Source organism: Coregonus clupeaformis, unplaced genomic scaffold, assembly GCF_020615455.1.
Source record: "Coregonus clupeaformis isolate EN_2021a unplaced genomic scaffold, ASM2061545v1 scaf0637, whole genome shotgun sequence".
Lineage (NCBI taxonomy): Eukaryota > Metazoa > Chordata > Actinopteri > Salmoniformes > Salmonidae > Coregonus > Coregonus clupeaformis.
Genome location: NW_025534092.1, coordinates 164,489 through 186,500, shown reverse-complemented (window position 1 = coordinate 186,500; position 22,012 = coordinate 164,489). Strand labels below are relative to the sequence as shown.

The 22,012-nt window shown below is 46.5% G+C and overlaps 1 protein-coding gene across 1 annotated transcript in view; it reads right to left on the bottom strand.

The window, feature by feature from the left end:
• The window catches only part of LOC121537277 (CUB and sushi domain-containing protein 2-like), a gene marked incomplete at its 3' end in the record, with an annotated part of 265,202 nt that overhangs the window by 94,907 nt on the left and 148,283 nt on the right, over nucleotides 1-22,012 (bottom strand). Inside the window, exons 19-22 of the mRNA XM_045216200.1 lie at nucleotides 21,155-21,343; nucleotides 15,320-15,489; nucleotides 14,247-14,403; nucleotides 13,087-13,278 (exon numbers count right to left, since the gene is read on the bottom strand). Coding sequence (XP_045072135.1) covers nucleotides 13,087-13,278; nucleotides 14,247-14,403; nucleotides 15,320-15,489; nucleotides 21,155-21,343 — 708 coding nt within the window. The remainder of the gene's footprint in view (nucleotides 1-13,086; nucleotides 13,279-14,246; nucleotides 14,404-15,319; nucleotides 15,490-21,154; nucleotides 21,344-22,012) is intronic.

The following is a 22,012-nucleotide window of genomic DNA, read 5'->3' as shown; positions in this document are numbered from 1 at the left end:
AACATCTTAAATTTTGCGAACATGGTAACCACGTTCTGGGGAAGTTGTATTTTACATTAAGGGGGGATGGGCTCTTGGAAACATTCCTTGCACATCACGGGAACATCCTTGCACATCACGGGAACATCCTTGCACATCACGGGAACATCCTTGCACATCATGGAAACATCCTTGCACATCACGGGAACATTCCTTGCACATCACAGGAACATTCCTTGCACATTACGGGAACATCCTTGCACATCACGGGAACATCCTTGCACACCACGGGAACATCCTTGCACATCACGGGACCATCCTTGCACATCACGGGAACGTCCTTTGTGAAAACGTTAACGACCTAACGAGACTCTTAAGGGAACGCCCTCTAAAGTTGTGGGAACTTTTGTTGTTAGCTGGGTACTCTCTGTAGCTCAGTTGGTAGAGCATGGCGCTTGCTACGCCAGGATAGTGGGTTCAATTCCCACCCATATTTAAAATGTATACAAACGTGACTTTGGATAAAAGTGTCTGCTAAATGGCATACACTGATTGTACAAAACATTATGAGCACCTGCTCTTTGCACGAGATACGGTCCAGGTGAAAGCTATGATCCCTTACTGTTGTCCCTTCAATCAGTGTAGATGAAGGGGAGGAGACAGGTTAAAGAATGATTTTTTAAGCCTTGAGACAGTTGAGACATGTATTGTGTGTGTGTGCCATTCAGAGGGTGAATGGGCAAGACCAAAGATTTAAGTGCCTTTGAACAGGGTATGGTAGTAGGTGCCAGGCGCGCCGGTTTGAATGTGGCAAGAACTGCAATGCTGCCGGGCTTTTCATGCTGAACGGTTTTTGTTTGTATCAAGAATGGTCCCCCATCAAAAGGACACCCAGCCAACTTGACACACATGTGGGAAGCATTGGAGTCAACATGGGCCAGCATCCCCGTGGAACGCTTTTGACACCTTCAAGAGTCCATGTCCCTGTGGAACGCTTTCGACACCTTGTAGAGTCCATGCCCTGTGGAATGCTTTCGACACCTTGTAGAGTCCATGCCCTGACGAATTGAGGCTGTTCTGAGGGCAAAAGGGGCACATCAAGTCCATTTTGGCTCTGATCTAAATCATATTTTTTCTCGATCTGTTTTCACTGGGGCCGAGCTTCCTGCCATCCAGGCAGTGTTAGAGGAAGGCCCTAAAAATTGTCAAAGACTCCCGCCATCCAGCTTCTATCCCCGAGCCATAAGACGTCTGAACCGTTAATCAAATGGCTACCCGGACTATTTACACAGACCCCTTATTTTATTATGATCTATTATACTGACTCTCTTGCACAAGCTTGATGCACACTCACTGGATTAACCACACACTACAACACACTACAAACAGAAACACAAACACACATACATTTTAGTCATTTAGCAGACGCTCTTATCCAGAGCGACTTACAGTTAGTGAGTGCATACATTTTTTTTTCTCATACTGGTCCCCCGTGGGAATCGAACCCACAACCCTGGCATTGCAAGCACCATGCTCTACCAACTGAGCTACACGGGACTACATACATTCACATTCCTTCCCACTCTTAACATACACTGCTGCTACTCTCTGTTTATTATCTATGAAAAGTCATTTTACCCCTACGCACATGTACATATTACCTCAATTACCTCGACTACCCCGTACCCCCGCACATCGACTCGGTACCGTTACCCCCTGTATATAGCCTCGCTATTGTTATTTTAACCTGTCAACTGCTCCTGGATTCTGATGACCTGAGACCAACTAGACAACTGCTCCAGAACTCTAATGACCTGAAACCAACCAGATAACTGCTCCAGGACTCTAATGACCTGAAACCAACCAGATAACTGCTCCAGGACTCTAATGACCTGGCACCAACCAGATAACTGCTTCAGGACTCTAATGACCTGAAACCAACCAGATAACTGCTCCAGGACTCTAATGACCTGAGACCAACCAGATAACTGCTCCTGGACTCATTCAATTGTATTAGCAGTTAGCTACAGTAGCACTCATTTTCACACTCTCTCTCTCTCTTTCAATATCTCTCTCTTTTCTTTCGATAGTATACAACTATCTCCATCTCTCAAACAAAGAACACAATTATAACACACCTAATGTCTTACTGCAGCCTGTGGGTCTGCTCTTCCTCTCTGTCTCTCACTCTCTTCTAATCCTCCTCTTCCTCCCTGTCTCTCACTCTCCTCTAATCCTCCTCTTCCTCCCTGTCTCTCACTCTCCTCTAATCCTCCTCTTCCTCCCTGTCTCTCACTCTCCTCTAATCCTCCTCTTCCTCCCTGTCTCTCACTCTCCTCTAATCCTCCTCTTCCTCCCTGTCTCTCACTCTCCTCTAATCCTCCTCTTCCTCCCTGTCTCTCACTCTCCTCTAATCCTCCTCTACCTCCCTGTCTCTCACTCTCCTCTAATCCTCCTCTTCCTCCCCTGTCTCTCACTCTCCTCTAATCCTCCTCTTCCTCCCTGTCTCTCACTCTCCTCTAATCCTCCTCTTCCTCCCCTGTCTCTCACTCTCCTCTAATCCTCCTCTTCCTCCCCTGTCTCTCACTCTCCTCTAATCCTCCTCTTCCTCCCTGTCTCTCACTCTCCTCTAATCATCCTCTACCTCCCTGTCTCTCACTCTCCTCTAATCCTCCTCTTCCTCCCTGTCTCTCACTCTCCTCTAATCCTCCTCTTCCTCCCTGTCTCTCACTCTCCTCTAATCCTCCTCTTCCTCTCTGTCTCTCACTCTCCTCTAATCCTCCTCTTCCTCTCTGTCTCTCACTCTCCTCTAATCCTCCTCTTCCTCCCTGTCTCTCACTCTCCTCTAATCCTCCTCTTCCTCCCTGTCTCTCACTCTCCTCTAATCCTCCTCTTCCTCCCTGTCTCTCACTCTCCTCTAATCCTCCTCTACCTCCCTGTCTCTCACTCTCCTCTAATCCTCCTCTTCCTCCCTGTCTCTCACTCTCCTCTAATCCTCCTCTTCCTCCCTGTCTCTCACTCTCCTCTAATCCTCCTCTTCCTCCCTGTCTCTCACTCTCCTCTAATCATCCTCTACCTCCCTGTCTCTCACTCTCCTCTAATCCTCCTCTTCCTCCCTGTCTCTCACTCTCCTCTAATCCTCCTCTTCCTCCCTGTCTCTCACTCTCCTCTAATCCTCCTCTTCCTCCCTGTCTCTCACTCTCCTCTAATCCTCCTCTTCCTCCCTGTCTCTCACTCTCCTCTAATCCTCCTCTACCTCTCTCCCTCCATCTCTCTGCTGATGGCATGGAATACTTCTAAACCACTGTGATTTCAAACCAACCAAATGATGCTCAGCTTCTCCTGAATGTCTCCCCATCTCCCCTCAACAATAAATGTTTCCTCTGGGAAGAAGGAAAACAAGTGAAAATAGGTTTCTGTCTGTATACCTGTCATTTGGTTTGAAAAGGCGGACATGCCCCTGACTGTGGCAAGTTTGGAAATCACGTGTCTGTCTCTGCAATTCTGGCATTGACGTGTGTCCTTATGCAACCCCCCTGCACACTCAGCTGAGCTGTGTGAGCGAGTTTTCTAAGGATGGCACAGAACAGCCTGTGAGAACATCCTAATACACTACGTTTAATCATCATTCCACACAAACTGAGAGGGGGAGGTGAATATGAGGGCGTGTGAGTGCGGGGCGGGGTAAGTTCGATTTGTGTGTTTGATCGGGGTTTGTGTGTGTGTATGTGTGATCAATTTTGCGTGCATTCGTGAGTGTATGTGTGTTGCTATTGACAACTTAAGAGGGTCACACTCCCCCTCCCTCCTCTCTCTCTCTCTCCACAGTTTTTATAGAGTAAAACAATGTTCCCTTTCTGCTTTTACCTAGAGAGCTGGGTGAAAGGCTGTCAAAGAGGACCTCTACCTAGAGAGCTGGGTGAAAGGCTGTCTAAGAGGACCTTTACCTAGATAGCTGGGTGAAAGGCTGTCAAAGAGGACCTCTACCTAGAAAGCTGGGTGAAAGGCAGACAAAGAGGACCTCTACCTAGAGAGCTGGGTGAAAGGCTGTCTAAGAGGACCTTTACCTAGAGAGCTGGGTGAAAGGCTGTCAAAGAGGACTTCTACCTAGAGAGCTGGGTGAAAGGCTGTCTAAGTGGACCTCTACCTAGAGAGCTGGGTGAAAGGCTGTCAAAGAGGACCTTTACCTAGAGAGCTGGGTGAAAGGCCATCTAAGAGGACCTCTACCTAGAGAGCTGGGTGAAAGGCTGTCTAAGAGGACCTTTACCTAGAGAGCTGGGTGAAAGGCTGTCAAAGAGGACCTTTACCTAGAGAGCTGGGTGAAAGGCTGTCTAAGAGGACCTCTACCTAGAGAGCTGGGTGAAAGGCTGTCTAAGTGGACCTCTACCTAGAGAGCTGGGTGAAAGGCTGTCAAAGAGGACCTTTACCTAGAGAGCTGGGTGAAAGGCCATCTAAGAGGACCTCTACCTAGAGAGCTGGGTGAAAGGCTGTCTAAGTGGACCTCTACCTAGAGAGCTGGGTGAAAGGCTGTCAAAGAGGACCTTTACCTAGAGAGCTGGGTGAAAGGCCATCTAAGAGGACCTCTACCTAGAGAGCTGGGTGAAAGGCTGTCTAAGTGGACCTCTACCTAGAGAGCTGGGTGAACGGCTGTCAAAGAGGACCTTTACCTAGAGAGCTGGGTGAAAGGCTGTCTAAGTGGACCTCTACCTAGAGAGCTGGGTGAAAGGCTGTCAAAGAGGACCTTTACCTAGAGAGCTGGGTGAAAGGCCATCTAAGAGGACCTCTACCTAGAGAGCTGGGTGAAAGGCTGTCTAAGTGGACCTCTACCTAGAGAGCTGGGTGAAAGGCTGTCAAAGAGGACCTTTACCTAGAGAGCTGGGTGAAAGGCCATCTAAGAGGACCTCTACCTAGAGAGCTGGGTGAAAGGCTGTCTAAGAGGACCTCTACCTAGAGAGCTGGGTGAAAGGCTGTCTAAGAGGACCTCTACCTAGAGAGCTGGGTGAAAGGCTGTCAAAGAGGACCTCTACCTAGAGAGCTGGGTGAAAGGCAGACAAAGAGGACCTCTACCTAGAGAGCTGGGTGAAAGGCTGTCAAAGAGGACCTTTACCTAGAGAGCTGGGTGAAAGGCCATCTAAGAGGACCTCTACCTAGAGAGCTGGGTGAAAGGCTGTCTAAGTGGACCTCTACCTAGAGAGCTGGGTGAACGGCTGTCAAAGAGGACCTTTACCTAGAGAGCTGGGTGAAAGGCTGTCTAAGTGGACCTCTACCTAGAGAGCTGGGTGAAAGGCTGTCAAAGAGGACCTTTACCTAGAGAGCTGGGTGAAAGGCCATCTAAGAGGACCTCTACCTAGAGAGCTGGGTGAAAGGCTGTCTAAGTGGACCTCTACCTAGAGAGCTGGGTGAAAGGCTGTCAAAGAGGACCTTTACCTAGAGAGCTGGGTGAAAGGCCATCTAAGAGGACCTCTACCTAGAGAGCTGGGTGAAAGGCTGTCTAAGAGGACCTCTACCTAGAGAGCTGGGTGAAAGGCCATCTAAGAGGACCTCTACCTAGAGAGCTGGGTGAAAGGCTGTCTAAGAGGACCTTTACCTAGAGAGCTGGGTGAAAGGCTGTCAAAGAGGACCTTTACCTAGAGAGCTGGGTGAAAGGCTGTCTAAGAGGACCTCTACCTAGAGAGCTGGGTGAAAGGCTGTCTAAGTGGACCTCTACCTAGAGAGCTGGGTGAAAGGCTGTCAAAGAGGACCTTTACCTAGAGAGCTGGGTGAAAGGCTGTCTAAGAGGACCTTTACCTAGAGAGCTGGGTGAAAGGCTGTCTAAGAGGACCTTTACCTAGAGAGCTGGGTGAAAGGCTGTCTAAGAGGACCTTTACCTAGAGAGCTGGGTGAAAGGCTGTCTAAGAGGACTTCTACCTAGAGAGCTGGGTGAAAGGCTGTCTAAGTGGACCTCTACCTAGAGAGCTGGGTGAAAGGCTGTCTAAGAGGACCTTTACCTAGAGAGCTGGGTGAAAGGCTGTCTAAGAGGACTTCTACCTAGAGAGCTGGGTGAAAGGCTGTCTAAGTGGACCTCTACCTAGAGAGCTGGGTGAAAGGCTGTCAAAGAGAACCTTTACCTAGAGAGCTGGGTGAAAGGCCATCTAAGAGGACCTCTACCTAGAGAGCTGGGTGAAAGGCTGTCTAAGAGGACCTTTACCTAGAGAGCTGGGTGAAAGGCTGTCAAAGAGGACCTTTACCTAGAGAGCTGGGTGAAAGGCTGTCTAAGAGGACCTCTACCTAGAGAGCTGGGTGAAAGGCTGTCTAAGTGGACCTCTACCTAGAGAGCTGGGTGAATGGCTGTCAAAGAGGACCTTTACCTAGAGAGCTGGGTGAAAGGCTGTCTAAGTGGACCTCTACCTAGAGAGCTGGGTGAAAGGCTGTCAAAGAGGACCTTTACCTAGAGAGCTGGGTGAAAGGCCATCTAAGAGGACCTCTACCTAGAGATCTGGGTGAAAGGCTGTCTAAGTGGACCTCTACCTAGAGAGCTGGGTGAAAGGCTGTCAAAGAGGACCTTTACCTAGAGAGCTGGGTGAAAGGCCATCTAAGAGGACCTCTACCTAGAGAGCTGGGTGAAAGGCTGTCTAAGAGGACCTCTACCTAGAGAGCTGGGTGAAAGGCTGTCAAAGAGGACCTCTACCTAGAGAGCTGGGTGAAAGGCTGTCTAAGAGGACCTTTACCTAGAGAGCTGGGTGAAAGGCTGTCTAAGTGGACCTCTACCTAGAGAGCTGGGTGAAAGGCTGTCAAAGAGGACCTTTACCTAGAGAGCTGGGTGAAAGGCCATCTAAGAGGACCTCTACCTAGAGAGCTGGGTGAAAGGCTGTCTAAGTGGACCTCTACCTAGAGAGCTGGGTGAAAGGCTGTCAAAGAGGACCTTTACCTAGAGAGCTGGGTGAAAGGCCATCTAAGAGGACCTCTACCTAGAGAGCTGGGTGAAAGGCTGTCTAAGAGGACCTTTACCTAGAGAGCTGGGTGAAAGGCTGTCAAAGAGGACCTTTACCTAGAGAGCTGGGTGAAAGGCTGTCTAAGAGGACCTCTACCTAGAGAGCTGGGTGAAAGGCTGTCTAAGTGGACCTCTACCTAGAGAGCTGGGTGAAAGGCTGTCAAAGAGGACCTTTACCTAGAGAGCTGGGTGAAAGGCCATCTAAGAGGACCTCTACCTAGAGAGCTGGGTGAAAGGCTGTCTAAGTGGACCTCTACCTAGAGAGCTGGGTGAAAGGCTGTCAAAGAGGACCTTTACCTAGAGAGCTGGGTGAAAGGCCATCTAAGAGGACCTCTACCTAGAGAGCTGGGTGAAAGGCTGTCTAAGTGGACCTCTACCTAGAGAGCTGGGTGAACGGCTGTCAAAGAGGACCTTTACCTAGAGAGCTGGGTGAAAGGCTGTCTAAGTGGACCTCTACCTAGAGAGCTGGGTGAAAGGCTGTCAAAGAGGACCTTTACCTAGAGAGCTGGGTGAAAGGCCATCTAAGAGGACCTCTACCTAGAGAGCTGGGTGAAAGGCTGTCTAAGTGGACCTCTACCTAGAGAGCTGGGTGAAAGGCTGTCAAAGAGGACCTTTACCTAGAGAGCTGGGTGAAAGGCCATCTAAGAGGACCTCTACCTAGAGAGCTGGGTGAAAGGCTGTCTAAGAGGACCTCTACCTAGAGAGCTGGGTGAAAGGCTGTCTAAGAGGACCTCTACCTAGAGAGCTGGGTGAAAGGCTGTCAAAGAGGACCTCTACCTAGAGAGCTGGGTGAAAGGCAGACAAAGAGGACCTCTACCTAGAGAGCTGGGTGAAAGGCTGTCTAAGAGGACCTTTACCTAGAGAGCTGGGTGAAAGGCTGTCAAAGAGGACTTCTACCTAGAGAGCTGGGTGAAAGGCTGTCTAAGTGGACCTCTACCTAGAGAGCTGGGTGAAAGGCTGTCAAAGAGGACCTTTACCTAGAGAGCTGGGTGAAAGGCCATCTAAGAGGACCTCTACCTAGAGAGCTGGGTGAAAGGCTGTCTAAGAGGACCTTTACCTAGAGAGCTGGGTGAAAGGCTGTCAAAGAGGACCTTTACCTAGAGAGCTGGGTGAAAGGCTGTCTAAGAGGACCTCTACCTAGAGAGCTGGGTGAAAGGCTGTCTAAGTGGACCTCTACCTAGAGAGCTGGGTGAAAGGCTGTCAAAGAGGACCTTTACCTAGAGAGCTGGGTGAAAGGCCATCTAAGAGGACCTCTACCTAGAGAGCTGGGTGAAAGGCTGTCTAAGTGGACCTCTACCTAGAGAGCTGGGTGAAAGGCTGTCAAAGAGGACCTTTACCTAGAGAGCTGGGTGAAAGGCCATCTAAGAGGACCTCTACCTAGAGAGCTGGGTGAAAGGCTGTCTAAGTGGACCTCTACCTAGAGAGCTGGGTGAACGGCTGTCAAAGAGGACCTTTACCTAGAGAGCTGGGTGAAAGGCTGTCTAAGTGGACCTCTACCTAGAGAGCTGGGTGAAAGGCTGTCAAAGAGGACCTTTACCTAGAGAGCTGGGTGAAAGGCCATCTAAGAGGACCTCTACCTAGAGAGCTGGGTGAAAGGCTGTCTAAGTGGACCTCTACCTAGAGAGCTGGGTGAAAGGCTGTCAAAGAGGACCTTTACCTAGAGAGCTGGGTGAAAGGCCATCTAAGAGGACCTCTACCTAGAGAGCTGGGTGAAAGGCTGTCTAAGAGGACCTCTACCTAGAGAGCTGGGTGAAAGGCTGTCAAAGAGGACCTCTACCTAGAGAGCTGGGTGAAAGGCTGTCTAAGAGGACCTTTACCTAGAGAGCTGGGTGAAAGGCTGTCTAAGTGGACCTCTACCTAGAGAGCTGGGTGAAAGGCTGTCAAAGAGGACCTTTACCTAGAGAGCTGGGTGAAAGGCCATCTAAGAGGACCTCTACCTAGAGAGCTGGGTGAAAGGCTGTCTAAGAGGACCTTTACCTTGAGAGCTGGGTGAAAGGCTGTCAAAGAGGACCTTTACCTAGAGAGCTGGGTGAAAGGCTGTCTAAGAGGACCTCTACCTAGAGAGCTGGGTGAAAGGCTGTCTAAGTGGACCTCTACCTAGAGAGCTGGGTGAAAGGCTGTCTAAGAGGACCTTTACCTAGAGAGCTGGGTGAAAGGCTGTCTAAGAGGACTTCTACCTAGAGAGCTGGGTGAAAGGCTGTCTAAGTGGACCTCTACCTAGAGAGCTGGGTGAAAGGCTGTCAAAGAGAACCTTTACCTAGAGAGCTGGGTGAAAGGCCATCTAAGAGGACCTCTACCTAGAGAGCTGGGTGAAAGGCTGTCTAAGAGGACCTTTACCTAGAGAGCTGGGTGAAAGGCTGTCAAAGAGGACCTTTACCTAGAGAGCTGGGTGAAAGGCTGTCTAAGAGGACCTCTACCTAGAGAGCTGGGTGAAAGGCTGTCTAAGTGGACCTCTACCTAGAGAGCTGGGTGAATGGCTGTCAAAGAGGACCTTTACCTAGAGAGCTGGGTGAAAGGCTGTCTAAGTGGACCTCTACCTAGAGAGCTGGGTGAAAGGCTGTCAAAGAGGGCCTTTACCTAGAGAGCTGGGTGAAAGGCCATCTAAGAGGACCTCTACCTAGAGATCTGGGTGAAAGGCTGTCTAAGTGGACCTCTACCTAGAGAGCTGGGTGAAAGGCTGTCAAAGAGGACCTTTACCTAGAGAGCTGGGTGAAAGGCCATCTAAGAGGACCTCTACCTAGAGAGCTGGGTGAAAGGCTGTCTAAGAGGACCTCTACCTAGAGAGCTGGGTGAAAGGCTGTCAAAGAGGACCTCTACCTAGAGAGCTGGGTGAAAGGCTGTCTAAGAGGACCTTTACCTAGAGAGCTGGGTGAAAGGCTGTCTAAGTGGACCTCTACCTAGAGAGCTGGGTGAAAGGCTGTCAAAGAGGACCTTTACCTAGAGAGCTGGGTGAAAGGCCATCTAAGAGGACCTCTACCTAGAGAGCTGGGTGAAAGGCTGTCTAAGTGGACCTCTACCTAGAGAGCTGGGTGAAAGGCTGTCTAAGAGGACCTTTACCTAGAGAGCTGGGTGAAAGGCTGTCTAAGAGGACTTCTACCTAGAGAGCTGGGTGAAAGGCTGTCTAAGTGGACCTCTACCTAGAGAGCTGGGTGAAAGGCTGTCAAAGAGGACCATTACCTAGAGAGCTGGGTGAAAGGCCATCTAAGAGGACCTCTACCTAGAGAGCTGGGTGAAAGGCTGTCTAAGAGGACCTTTACCTAGAGAGCTGGGTGAAAGGCTGTCAAAGAGGACCTTTACCTAGAGAGCTGGGTGAAAGGCCATCTAAGAGGACCTATACCTAGAGAGCTGGGTGAAAGGCTGTCTAAGTGGACCTCTACCTAGAGAGCTGGGTGAAAGAATGTCAAAGAGGACCTTTACCTAGAGAGCTGGGTGAAAGGCCATCTAAGAGGACCTCTACCTAGAGAGCTGGGTGAAAGGCTGTCTAAGTGGACCTCTACCTAGAGAGCTGGGTGAAAGGCTGTCTAAGTGGACCTCTACCTAGAGAGCTGGGTGAAAGGCTGTCAAAGAGGACCTTTACCTAGAGAGCTGGGTGAAAGGCCATCTAAGAGGACCTCTACCTAGAGAGCTGGGTGAAAGGCTGTCTAAGTGGACCTCTACCTAGAGAGCTGGGTGAACGACTGTCAAAGAGGACCTTTACCTAGAGAGCTGGGTGAAAGGCTGTCTAAGTGGACCTCTACCTAGAGAGCTGGGTGAAAGGCTGTCAAAGAGGACCTTTACCTAGAGAGCTGGGTGAAAGGCCATCTAAGAGGACCTCTACCTAGAGAGCTGGGTGAAAGGCTGTCTAAGTGGACCTCTACCTAGAGAGCTGGGTGAAAGGCTGTCAAAGAGGACCTTTACCTAGAGAGCTGGGTGAAAGGCCATCTAAGAGGACCTCTACCTAGAGAGCTGGGTGAAAGGCTGTCTAAGAGGACCTCTACCTAGAGAGCTGGGTGAAAGGCTGTCAAAGAGGACCTCTACCTAGAGAGCTGGGTGAAAGGCTGTCTAAGAGGACCTTTACCTAGAGAGCTGGGTGAAAGGCTGTCTAAGTGGACCTCTACCTAGAGAGCTGGGTGAAAGGCTGTCAAAGAGGACCTTTACCTAGAGAGCTGGGTGAAAGGCCATCTAAGAGGACCTCTACCTAGAGAGCTGGGTGAAAGGCTGTCTAAGAGGACCTTTACCTAGAGAGCTGGGTGAAAGGCTGTCAAAGAGGACCTTTACCTAGAGAGCTGGGTGAAAGGCTGTCTAAGAGGACCTCTACCTAGAGAGCTGGGTGAAAGGCTGTCTAAGTGGACCTCTACCTAGAGAGCTGGGTGAAAGGCTGTCTAAGAGGACCTTTACCTAGAGAGCTGGGTGAAAGGCTGTCTAAGAGGACTTCTACCTAGAGAGCTGGGTGAAAGGCTGTCTAAGTGGACCTCTACCTAGAGAGCTGGGTGAAAGGCTGTCAAAGAGGACCTTTACCTAGAGAGCTGGGTGAAAGGCTGTCTAAGTGGACCTCTACCTAGAGAGCTGGGTGAAAGGCTGTCTAAGAGGACCTCTACCTAGAGAGCTGGGTGAAAGGCTGTCTAAGTGGACCTCTACCTAGAGAGCTGGGTGAAAGGCTGTCTAAGAGGACTTCTACCTAGAGAGCTGGGTGAAAGGCTGTCTAAGTGGACCTCTACCTAGAGAGCTGGGTGAAAGGCTGTCAAAGTGGACCTTTACCTAGAGAGCTGGGTGAAATGATGTCAAAGAGGACCTTTACCTAGAGAGCTGGGTGAAAGGCTGTCAAAGAGGACCTCTACATTATTCAATAGGGAAGGAAAGGGGATGAGAGCAGAGGACTGGACTAGGATAGTGCCCTTAAATACTGATCTTGGGTAGGATAGTGCCCTTAAATACTGATCTTAGGTAGGATAGTGCCCTTAAATACTGATATTAGGTAGGATGGTGCCCTTAAATACTGATCTTAGGTAGGATAGTGCCCATAAATACTGAACTTAGGTCAGTTTTCTGTTTGCCCCCATAATGGAAGGGTGTAACGGTAGCTAACGCACTTTTGTAGATCGCTCTGTCCCGTACATTTGACCTTATTTTAGCATCCCAAAAACGTAATACTTCCAAGGTCAACTGTAATATGAATACCATTGTAAAGCACAATTTTCCCCTTTCCAGCAAAGTCAATGGTGAGACCTTCCTGCTGCCCGTCTCTGCATGATTGAAGAAGGCAACGGAGCTCCGCCGGGTCTTTTTAAAACTGGCTGGTGGGGAAATGAAAGCTACTGCGTCATGGTGAAAGGGGGAGAAATGTTGTGTGGGGAACCGGCTTTTTTCACCCGATTTGTCCAACTTATCACCTCTAAAATTCAAATAATACACTATAAAGAGTTTATAGAATGTGTCATTTGAAGGTTTGTGTCGAATTTGAATAGGGTTTTTAGGGCGGTGCTAAATGTATCTTCACAATTAAACTGTGGGTGTCACGTTTTTTTTAGAGTCAATTTAACAGTTGATTGAATTAACTATTGATGAACTCACGAGTAATTAACTTTACATTCACCATTACACTCACCATTGATAATTTATTGTTTTTAATCTGCGAGAGAAGCGCTACATGGTGGGAAGAGGCTGTACGGCACAGAATGAGTTGAATAACGCTTGCACACAAACACAGTCTTGCGCAGCTAACCTTGTGGGGGCATACGATTCAGTCCCATTCAAAATCCTATTCTCCCTAACCCCTAACCCTAAACCTAACCCTAACCTTTACCCAAAAACCTAACCTTAACCTTAATCCTAAACCTAACCCTAGCTCCTAACCCTAACCCTAACACTAACCCTATCTCCTAACCCTAACCCTAACACTAATTCTAACCTTAACCCTAAACCCCCTAGAAACAGCATTTGACCTTGTGGGGACCAAAATATCCACAGTTGGTCACATTTTTTCTTGGTTTACTATTCTTGTGGGGACATCTGGTCCCCAAAAGTATAGTTAAACATGTCCACACACACAAACACACACACACACACACACACACACACACACACACACACACACACACACACAACCCCTGTTGTTGTCCCCCACCCCCAACACACAGACAGCCCCTGTGTTCACTTACCGACACAGAGGGGCAGGGGGCTATCCCAGGCTCTCCTCTCCCCCCTCAAACAGGTGAGGATCTGGGGTCCCTTCAGGGTGTATCCTGGGTCACAGCTGTAACCCACGGTGCTGCCGGCGAAGTGACCCTTATCTTCTCTCTTATAGCCAAACTGAGGAACACCCGGGTCCTCACACTTCACCAGATCAAAACCTGACGGACGGAGGGATGAACACAAAGGTGAGAGAGGAGGAGAGGGGAGATAACAGGGTACGGAGAAAGAGGCGGTAAGGAAGTAGAGAGGAAGTAGAGAGCAAGGACAGAGGAAGGACAGAGGAAGGACAGAGGAAGGACAGAGGAAGGACAGAGGAAGTACAGAGGAAGGACAGAGGGAGGACAGAGGAAGTACAGAGGAAGAACAGAGGAAGGACAGAGGAAGGACAGAGGAAGTACAGAGGAAGGAAGAGGAAGGACAGAGGGAGGACAGAGGAAGTACAGAGAAAGGACATAGGGAGGACAGAGGAAGTACAGAGGAAGAACAGAGGAAGAACAGAGGAAGTACAGAGGAAGGACAGAGGGAGGACAGAGGAAGGACAGAGGAAGGACAGAGGAAGAGGATGAAAGGTGAATAGAGAAGGAAGGGTTATGAAGAGAGAGGTGAAAGGTGAATAGAGAAGGAAGGGTTATGAAGAGAGAGGTGAAAGGTGAATAGAGAAGGAAGGGTTATGAAGAGAGAGGTGAAAGGTGAATAGAGAAGGAAGGGTTATGAAGAGAGAGGTGAAAGGTGAATAGAGAAGGAAGGGTTATGAAGAGAGAGGTGAAAGGTGAATAGAGAAGGAAGGGTTATGAAGAGAGAGGTGAAAGGTGAATAGAGAAGGAAGGGTTATGAAGAGAGAGGTGAAAGGTGAATAGAGAAGGAAGGGTTATGAAGAGAAAGGTGAAAGGTGAATAGAGAAGGAAGGGTTATGAAGAGAAAGGTGAAAGGTGAATAGAGAAGGAAGGGTTATGAAGAGAAAGGTGAAAGTTGGGGCAGAGAAAAAAAGAGTTAGAGATATACTAAAAATAAAGTATAGAAAGTTGCATAATGACGGCTCAGCGATTCTGCCTCTAGCATACTATTCACACTCCACCATCATTGGTCGACACCTGAGGGCATGGGTGTGTGTGTGCCTGTTACTCACTAGTAAAGTATAGCTCAAAGCCCTGGCTGGTGTTGTCTGCATTGCTGATGAACTCCAGCCACATGGAGCTGGATGTAGAGTTGAGAGTGTTTTCCTGCAGCTCAGTCCCAGAGAACACACCCAACAGACGAGCCTGTTTACTACTGCCATCAAACACCTACAGGGAGAGATGGGGAGACAGAGAGAGAGGGAGAGAGAGAGAGAGAGACAGAGACAGAGACAGAGACAGAGAGAGAGAGAGAGAGAGAGAGAGAGAGAGAGAGAGAGAGAGAGAGAGAGAGAGAGAGAGAGAGAGAGAGAGAGAGAGAGAGAGAGAGAGAGAGAGAGAGAGAGAGAGAGAGAGAGAGATGGGGAGACAGAGGGAGAGAGAGAGAGAGAGAGAGAGAGAGAGAGAGGTAGTAATTTTTTAAATCATGTTAAAAACTATAGTGAGTCCACGCAACTCATTATATGACTTGTTTAACACATTTTTACACCTGAACTGATTTAGGCTTTTCATAACAAAATCGTTGAACACTTACTGACTCAAGACATTTCACCTTTTTATTTTTAATGAATTTGTAAACATTTCTAAAAACATAATTCCACTTTGACATTATGGGGTATTGTGTGTAGGCCAGTGACACTAAATATGAATGTAATCCATTTGAAATTCACGCTGTAACACAACCAAATGTGGAACAGGTAAAAGGGTTTTGAATACTTTCTGAAGGCACTGTATACTGTCTCTAAATTATAAAACCATGACTCCCTCCCTCTCCCTACCTCCCTCCCTACCTCCCTCCCTCCCTCCCTCCCTCCCTACCTCCCTCCCTCCTCCCTCCCTCCCTCCCTCCCTCCCTCCCTCCCTCCCTCCCTCCCTCCCTCCTCCCTCCCTCCTCCCTCCTCCCTCCTCCCTCCTCCCTCCCTCCCTCCCTCCCTCCTCCCTCCCTCCCTCCTACCTCCCTCCCTCCCTCCCTCCCTCCCTCCGTCCCACAAACATACCCTAAGAGGTTTCTGCACAAAGCTCTTGCCAAATGCGAGCATGCAAACAAACACACACACACATACACACAAACTCTCTCCCCCCTCACTTTGAGCATGTCGTCGTCCTCCAGTCTGAAGTCTCGTGCTCGGAGCTGGATGCCCTTGCCTGGCTGGGTCTGTATAGAGTAGATACACTCATGGTGGTTCCCATAGTAACCTGGGTAGTTGGGAGACAGCAGCACTCCCTGCATTCCAGTCACAGAGGATCCACACTCAGCTGAGAGAGAGAGAGAGTAGAGAGGGGAGAGAGAGAGAGAGTAGAGAGAGAGAGAGTAGAGAGAGAGAGAGAGAGAGAGAGAGAGAGAGAGAGAGAGAGGGGGAGAGAGAGAGAGAGAGAGAGAGAGAGAGAGAGAGAGAGAGAGAGAGAGAGAGAGAGAGAGAGAGAGAGAGAGAGAGAGAGAGAGAGAGAGAGAGAGAGAGAGAGAGAGAGAGAGAGAGAGAGAGAGAGAGAGAGAGAGAGAGAGGTCACACATCACATGCCAATATCATCCAGAATATGTACTTATACATGCTTCTATGGAGGCATGCAGAGGGGAGGATAATGTAGGAGAGATGAGAACTGATGACCTGGATGGAGTTCAAAGTATCTGTGACCCTTCTACACATTTACAGTGTTTTGATCTGTCAAAATTGAACATAAATAGAAATTCATTACAGACAGAAAAACCGCTCAAATCCAGTGTCCTCAAAAGGACCAATGAAAACCATCCAACCAGCCGTCTAAATCTAAAGTCATATTGTGCAGCTGTTGTTGCCTGACCCAGTTTCTCCCAAACATAGAAAAAAGCAGAAGACCAGATAACAGGGAATTAAAACTATTTCAACTGGAACGTAAAAATCTCAACGTTTAGACAAATTACTTTCTAAAGTTAGCCTCTGCGAGCCATTTCATACTATAATTGCTGGAAATCTGGCCTCTAAGATACACTATATATACAAAAGTATGTGGACACCTCTTCAAATTAGTTCATTCGGGCTATTTCAGCCACACCCATTGCTGACTGCTGTATAAAGTGGAGCACACAGCCATGCAATCTCCATAGACAAACATTGGCAGTAGAATGACCTTACTGAAGAGCTCAGTGACTTTCAACATGGCACCGTCATAGGATGCCACCTTTCCAACAAGTCAGTTTGTCAGATTTCTGCCCTGCTAGAGCTGCCCCGGTCAACTGTAAGTGCTGTTATTGTGAATTGGAAACATCTAGGAGCAACAACGGCTCAGCCGCGAAGTAGTAGGCCACACAAGCTCACAGAACGGGACCGCCAAGTGCTGAAGCGCGTAGTGCGTAAAAATCGTCTGTCCTCGGTTGCAACACTCACTACCGAGCTCCAAACTGCCTCTGGAAGCAACGTCAGCACAAGAACTGTTCGTCGGGATCTTCATGAAATAGGTTTCCATGGCCAAGCAGCCGCACACAAGCCTAAGATCACCGTGCACAATGCCAAGCGTCGGCTGGAGTTGTGTAAAGCTCGCCACCATTGGACTCTGGAGCAGTGGAAACGCATTCTCTGGAGTGATGAATCACACTTCACCACCTGGAAGTCCAACAGACAAATCTGGGTTTGATGGATGCCAGGAGACCACTACCTGCCCCAATGCATAGTGCCAACTGTAAAGTTTGGTGGAGGAGGAATAATGGTCAGGGGTTGTTTTTCATGGTTCGGGCTAGGCCCCTTAGCTCCAGTGAAGGGAAATCTTAACGCTACAGCATACAATGACATTCTAGACGATTCTGTGCTTCCAACTTTGTGGCAACAGTTTGGGAAAGGCCCTTTCCTGTTTCTGCATGACAATGACAAGATTACGTCTAGTCTGTTATAGAAGCAAAGGGGGGACCAACTCCATATTAACGCCCATGATTTTGTAATGAGATGTTCGACGAGCAGGTGTCCACATACCTTTGGTCATGTAGTGTATTTCTCAATTTCATTGTAACAGTTTAAGCCGTTTTCCTCTTGGTATGATTCCACTGGCTCTCCAGTTAGTTATACATAGGTTATAGTTACATTCTATGAATTAAGAGGGGCTCATTTTAATACTGTATTATCATCAAAATCTGGACCTTGAAGCCAGTTCCAATGATTGTTTTCAATCCTCCTCTCTAAGGGACTGATTTAGACTGGGACACCAGGTGGGTGGAATTAATTATCAAGTAGAACAGAAAACCGGCAGTACTCTGGACCTCGTTGGGTAAGATTTCAATACTCCTTCTCATAAAATATGCCGTTTTTTTGTGACCCTGGACATTTGCAGAACTCACCCGTTCTAACCATTTCATCCACTCTATATATCACCATAATCCACTCTCTATATCACCATAATCCACTCTCTATATCACCATAATCCACTCTCTATATCACCATAATCCACTCTCTATATCACCATAATCCACTCTATATATCACCATAATCCACTCTATATATCATCATAATCCACTCTATATATCACCATAATCCACTCTCTATATCACCATAATCCACTCTATATATCACCATAATCCACTCTCTATATCACTATAATCCACTCTCTATATCATCATAATCCACTCTATATATCACCATAATCCACTCTCTATATCATCATAATCCACTCTATATATCACCATAATCCACTCTATATATCACCATAATCCACTCTATATATCACCATAATCCACTCTATATATCACCATAATCCACTCTCTATATCACCATAATCCACTCTCTATATCACCATAATCCACTCTCTATATCACCATAATCCACTCTCTATATCACCATAATCCACTCTATATATCACCATAATCCACTCTATATATCATCATAATCCACTCTATATATCACCATAATCCACTCTCTATATCACCATAATCCACTCTATATATCACCATAATCCACTCTCTATATCACTATAATCCACTCTCTATATCATCATAATCCACTCTATATATCACCATAATCCACTCTCTATATCATCATAATCCACTCTATATATCACCATAATCCACTCTATATATCACCATAATCCACTCTATATATCACCATAATCCACTCTCTATATCACCATAATCCACTCTCTATATCACCATAATCCACTCTCTATATCACTATAATCCACTCTCTATATCATCATAATCCACTCTATATATCATCATAATCCACTCTATGTATCTCCATAATCCACTCTATATAGCTCCATAATACACTCTCTATATCACCTTAATCCACTCTATACATAACCATAATCCACTCTATATATCTCCATAATTGTCAAGACTTCCTCCGAGGCTGCCTCCCCTCCTTGTTCGGGCAGGTTTCGGCGTTCGGCGTCACCGGCTTACTAGCTACTGCCGATCCATTTATCATCACTCCATTTGTCTTGTCTTCAATCACACACACCTGGTCCTTATTCCCTCATTAGTCATTGTATAAGTGTTCCCTCTGCTTCCTTGTCTGTGTGGGTGATTGTTTATTGTGGAGGTTAGTGAAACTTGGTGGAGCTTGTGTATTTTGTATCGACAGAAGTATTTCCTGTGTGCCTTGTATTTTCCAGTGTGCCTGTTTTGTGCCCTGGAGTGTGTTTGACGCATTTCTGTGTAAACCTGTATTTTGCGGATTAAAGCCTGTTATTCTGTGATTTACCCTCCTGCGCCTGACTCCTTCAATGGCACCTCATCGCAATAATCCACTCTCTATATCACCATAATCCACTCTATATATCACCATAATCCACTCTATATATCACCATTATCCACTCTATATATCACCATAATCCACTCTATATATCACCATAATCCACTCTATATATCACCATAATCCACTCTATATATCATCATAATCCACTCTATATATCACCATAATCCACTCTCTATATCACCATAATCCACTCTATATATCACCATAATCCACTCTCTATATCACTATAATCCACTCTCTATATCATCATAATCCACTCTATATATCACCATAATCCACTCTCTATATCATCATAATCCACTCTATATATCACCATAATCCACTCTATATATCACCATAATCCACTCTATATATCACCATAATCCACTCTCTATATCACCATAATCCACTCTCTATATCACTATAATCCACTCTCTATATCATCATAATCCACTCTATATATCATCATAATCCACTCTATGTATCTCCATAATCCACTCTATATAGCTCCATAATACACTCTCTATATCACCTTAATCCACTCTATACATAACCATAATCCACTCTATATATCTCCATAATTGTCAAGACTTCCTCCGAGGCTGCCTCCCCTCCTTGTTCGGGCAGGTTTCGGCGTTCGGCGTCACCGGCTTACTAGCTACTGCCGATCCATTTATCATCACTCCATTTGTCTTGTCTTCAATCACACACACCTGGTCCTTATTCCCTCATTAGTCATTGTATAAGTGTTCCCTCTGCTTCCTTGTCTGTGTGGGTGATTGTTTATTGTGGAGGTTAGTGAAACTTGGTGGAGCTTGTGTATTTTGTATCGACAGAAGTATTTCCTGTGTGCCTTGTATTTTCCAGTGTGCCTGTTTTGTGCCCTGGAGTGTGTTTGACGCATTTCTGTGTAAACCTGTATTTTGCGGATTAAAGCCTGTTATTCTGTGATTTACCCTCCTGCGCCTGACTCCTTCAATGGCACCTCATCGCAATAATCCACTCTCTATATCACCATAATCCACTCTATATATCACCATAATCCACTCTATATATCACCATTATCCACTCTATATATCACCATAATTCACTCTATATATCTCCATAATCCACTCTATATATCACCATTATCCACTCTATATATCACCATAATTCACTCTATATATCTCCATAATCCACTCTATATATCTCCATAATCCACTCTATATATCTCCATAATCCACTCTATATATCTCCATAATCCACTATATATATCTCCATAATCCATTCTATTTATCTCCGTAATCCACTCTATATATCACCATAATCCACTCTATATATCTCCATAATCCACTCTATATATCACCATAATTCACTCTATATATCACCATAATCCACTCTATATATCATCATAATCCACTCTATATATCTCCATAATCCACTCTATATATCTCCATAATCCACTCTATATATCTCCATAATCCACTCTATATATCTCCATAATCCACTCTATATATCTCCATAATCCACTCTATATATCTCCATAATCCACTCTATATATCTCCATAATCCACTCTATATATCACCATAATCCACTCTATATATCACCATAACCCACTCTATATATCTCCATAATTCACTCTCTATTTCACCATAATCCACTCTCTATATCACTATAATCCACTCTATATATCACCATAATCCACTCAATATATCACCATAATCCACTCTATATATCACCATAATCCACTCTATATATCTCCATAATCCACTCTATATATCACCATAATCCACTCTATATATCTCCATAATCCACTCTATATATCTCCATAATCCACTCTATATATCTCCATAATCCACTCTATATATCACCATAATCCGCTCTATATCTCACCATAATCCGCTCTATATCTCACCATAATCCACTCTATATCTCACCATAATCCACTCTATATCTCACCATAATCCACTCTATATATCACCATAATCCACTCTATTTATCACCATAATCCACCTGAAGAGTAGTACTCTATATATATATATATATATATATATATATATATATATATATATATATATATATATATATATATATATATATGTTGTTGAACGGGGAAGTGTATGATTGTGTGTATAAGGGTACATGGCGGTATGAGTTGATGTACATGATTGGGCGAGGTGGCGATGAGGTGGGCGGTTGGGACAGGAGTGTGAACAAAGCCAAATTAAATAGTGTGACCACCTACCAACACACCTTGGCAGAGGGGAGCTCCACACCCTCCTCCGCCCCCCCAAGCACGTCACCCTCAACGGCCCCTCCAGACGGTATCCAGGGAAACAGGAGAAGGTGAGCACGTCCCCCACCCCAAACTGTAACCCCTTACGGGTACTGTAGGGAGGAACGCCCGGGTCTTCACAGGGTTCCAGGTCATACTCTGGAGGAGGAGAAGAGAGGGAGAGAAGGGAGAGATAATAATTATTATAAAACTGGGTGGTTCCAGCCCTGAATGCTGATTGGCTGAAAGCCGTGGTATATCAGACCGCATACCACGGGTATGACACAATTTTTATTTTTAATGCTTTTAGAAGACCTACTCATTCAAGGGTTTTTCTTGATTTTTGATATTTTCTACATTGTAGAATAATAGTGAAGACATATACTATGAAATAACACATATGGTTTCATGTAGTAACCAAAAAAAGTGTTTAAAAAATCTAATATCTTTTATATTTGAGCTTCTCAAATAGCAACCATTTGCCTTGATTACAGCTTTGCACACTCCTGGCATTCTCTCAACCAGCTTCACCTGGAATACTTTTCCAACAGTCTTGAAGGAGTTCCCACATATGCTGAGCACTTGTTGGCTGCTTTTACTTCACTCTGCGGTCCGACTCATCCAAAACCATCTCAATTGGGTTGAGGTCGGGGGATTGGGGAGGCCAGATCATCTGATGCAGCACTCCATCACTCTCCTTCTTGGTAAAATAGCCCTCACACAGCCTGGAGGTGTGTTGGGTCATTGTCCTGTTGAAAAACAAATAGTCCCACTAAGCCAAACCAGATGGGATGGCGTATCGCTGCAGAATGCTGTGGTAGCCATGAT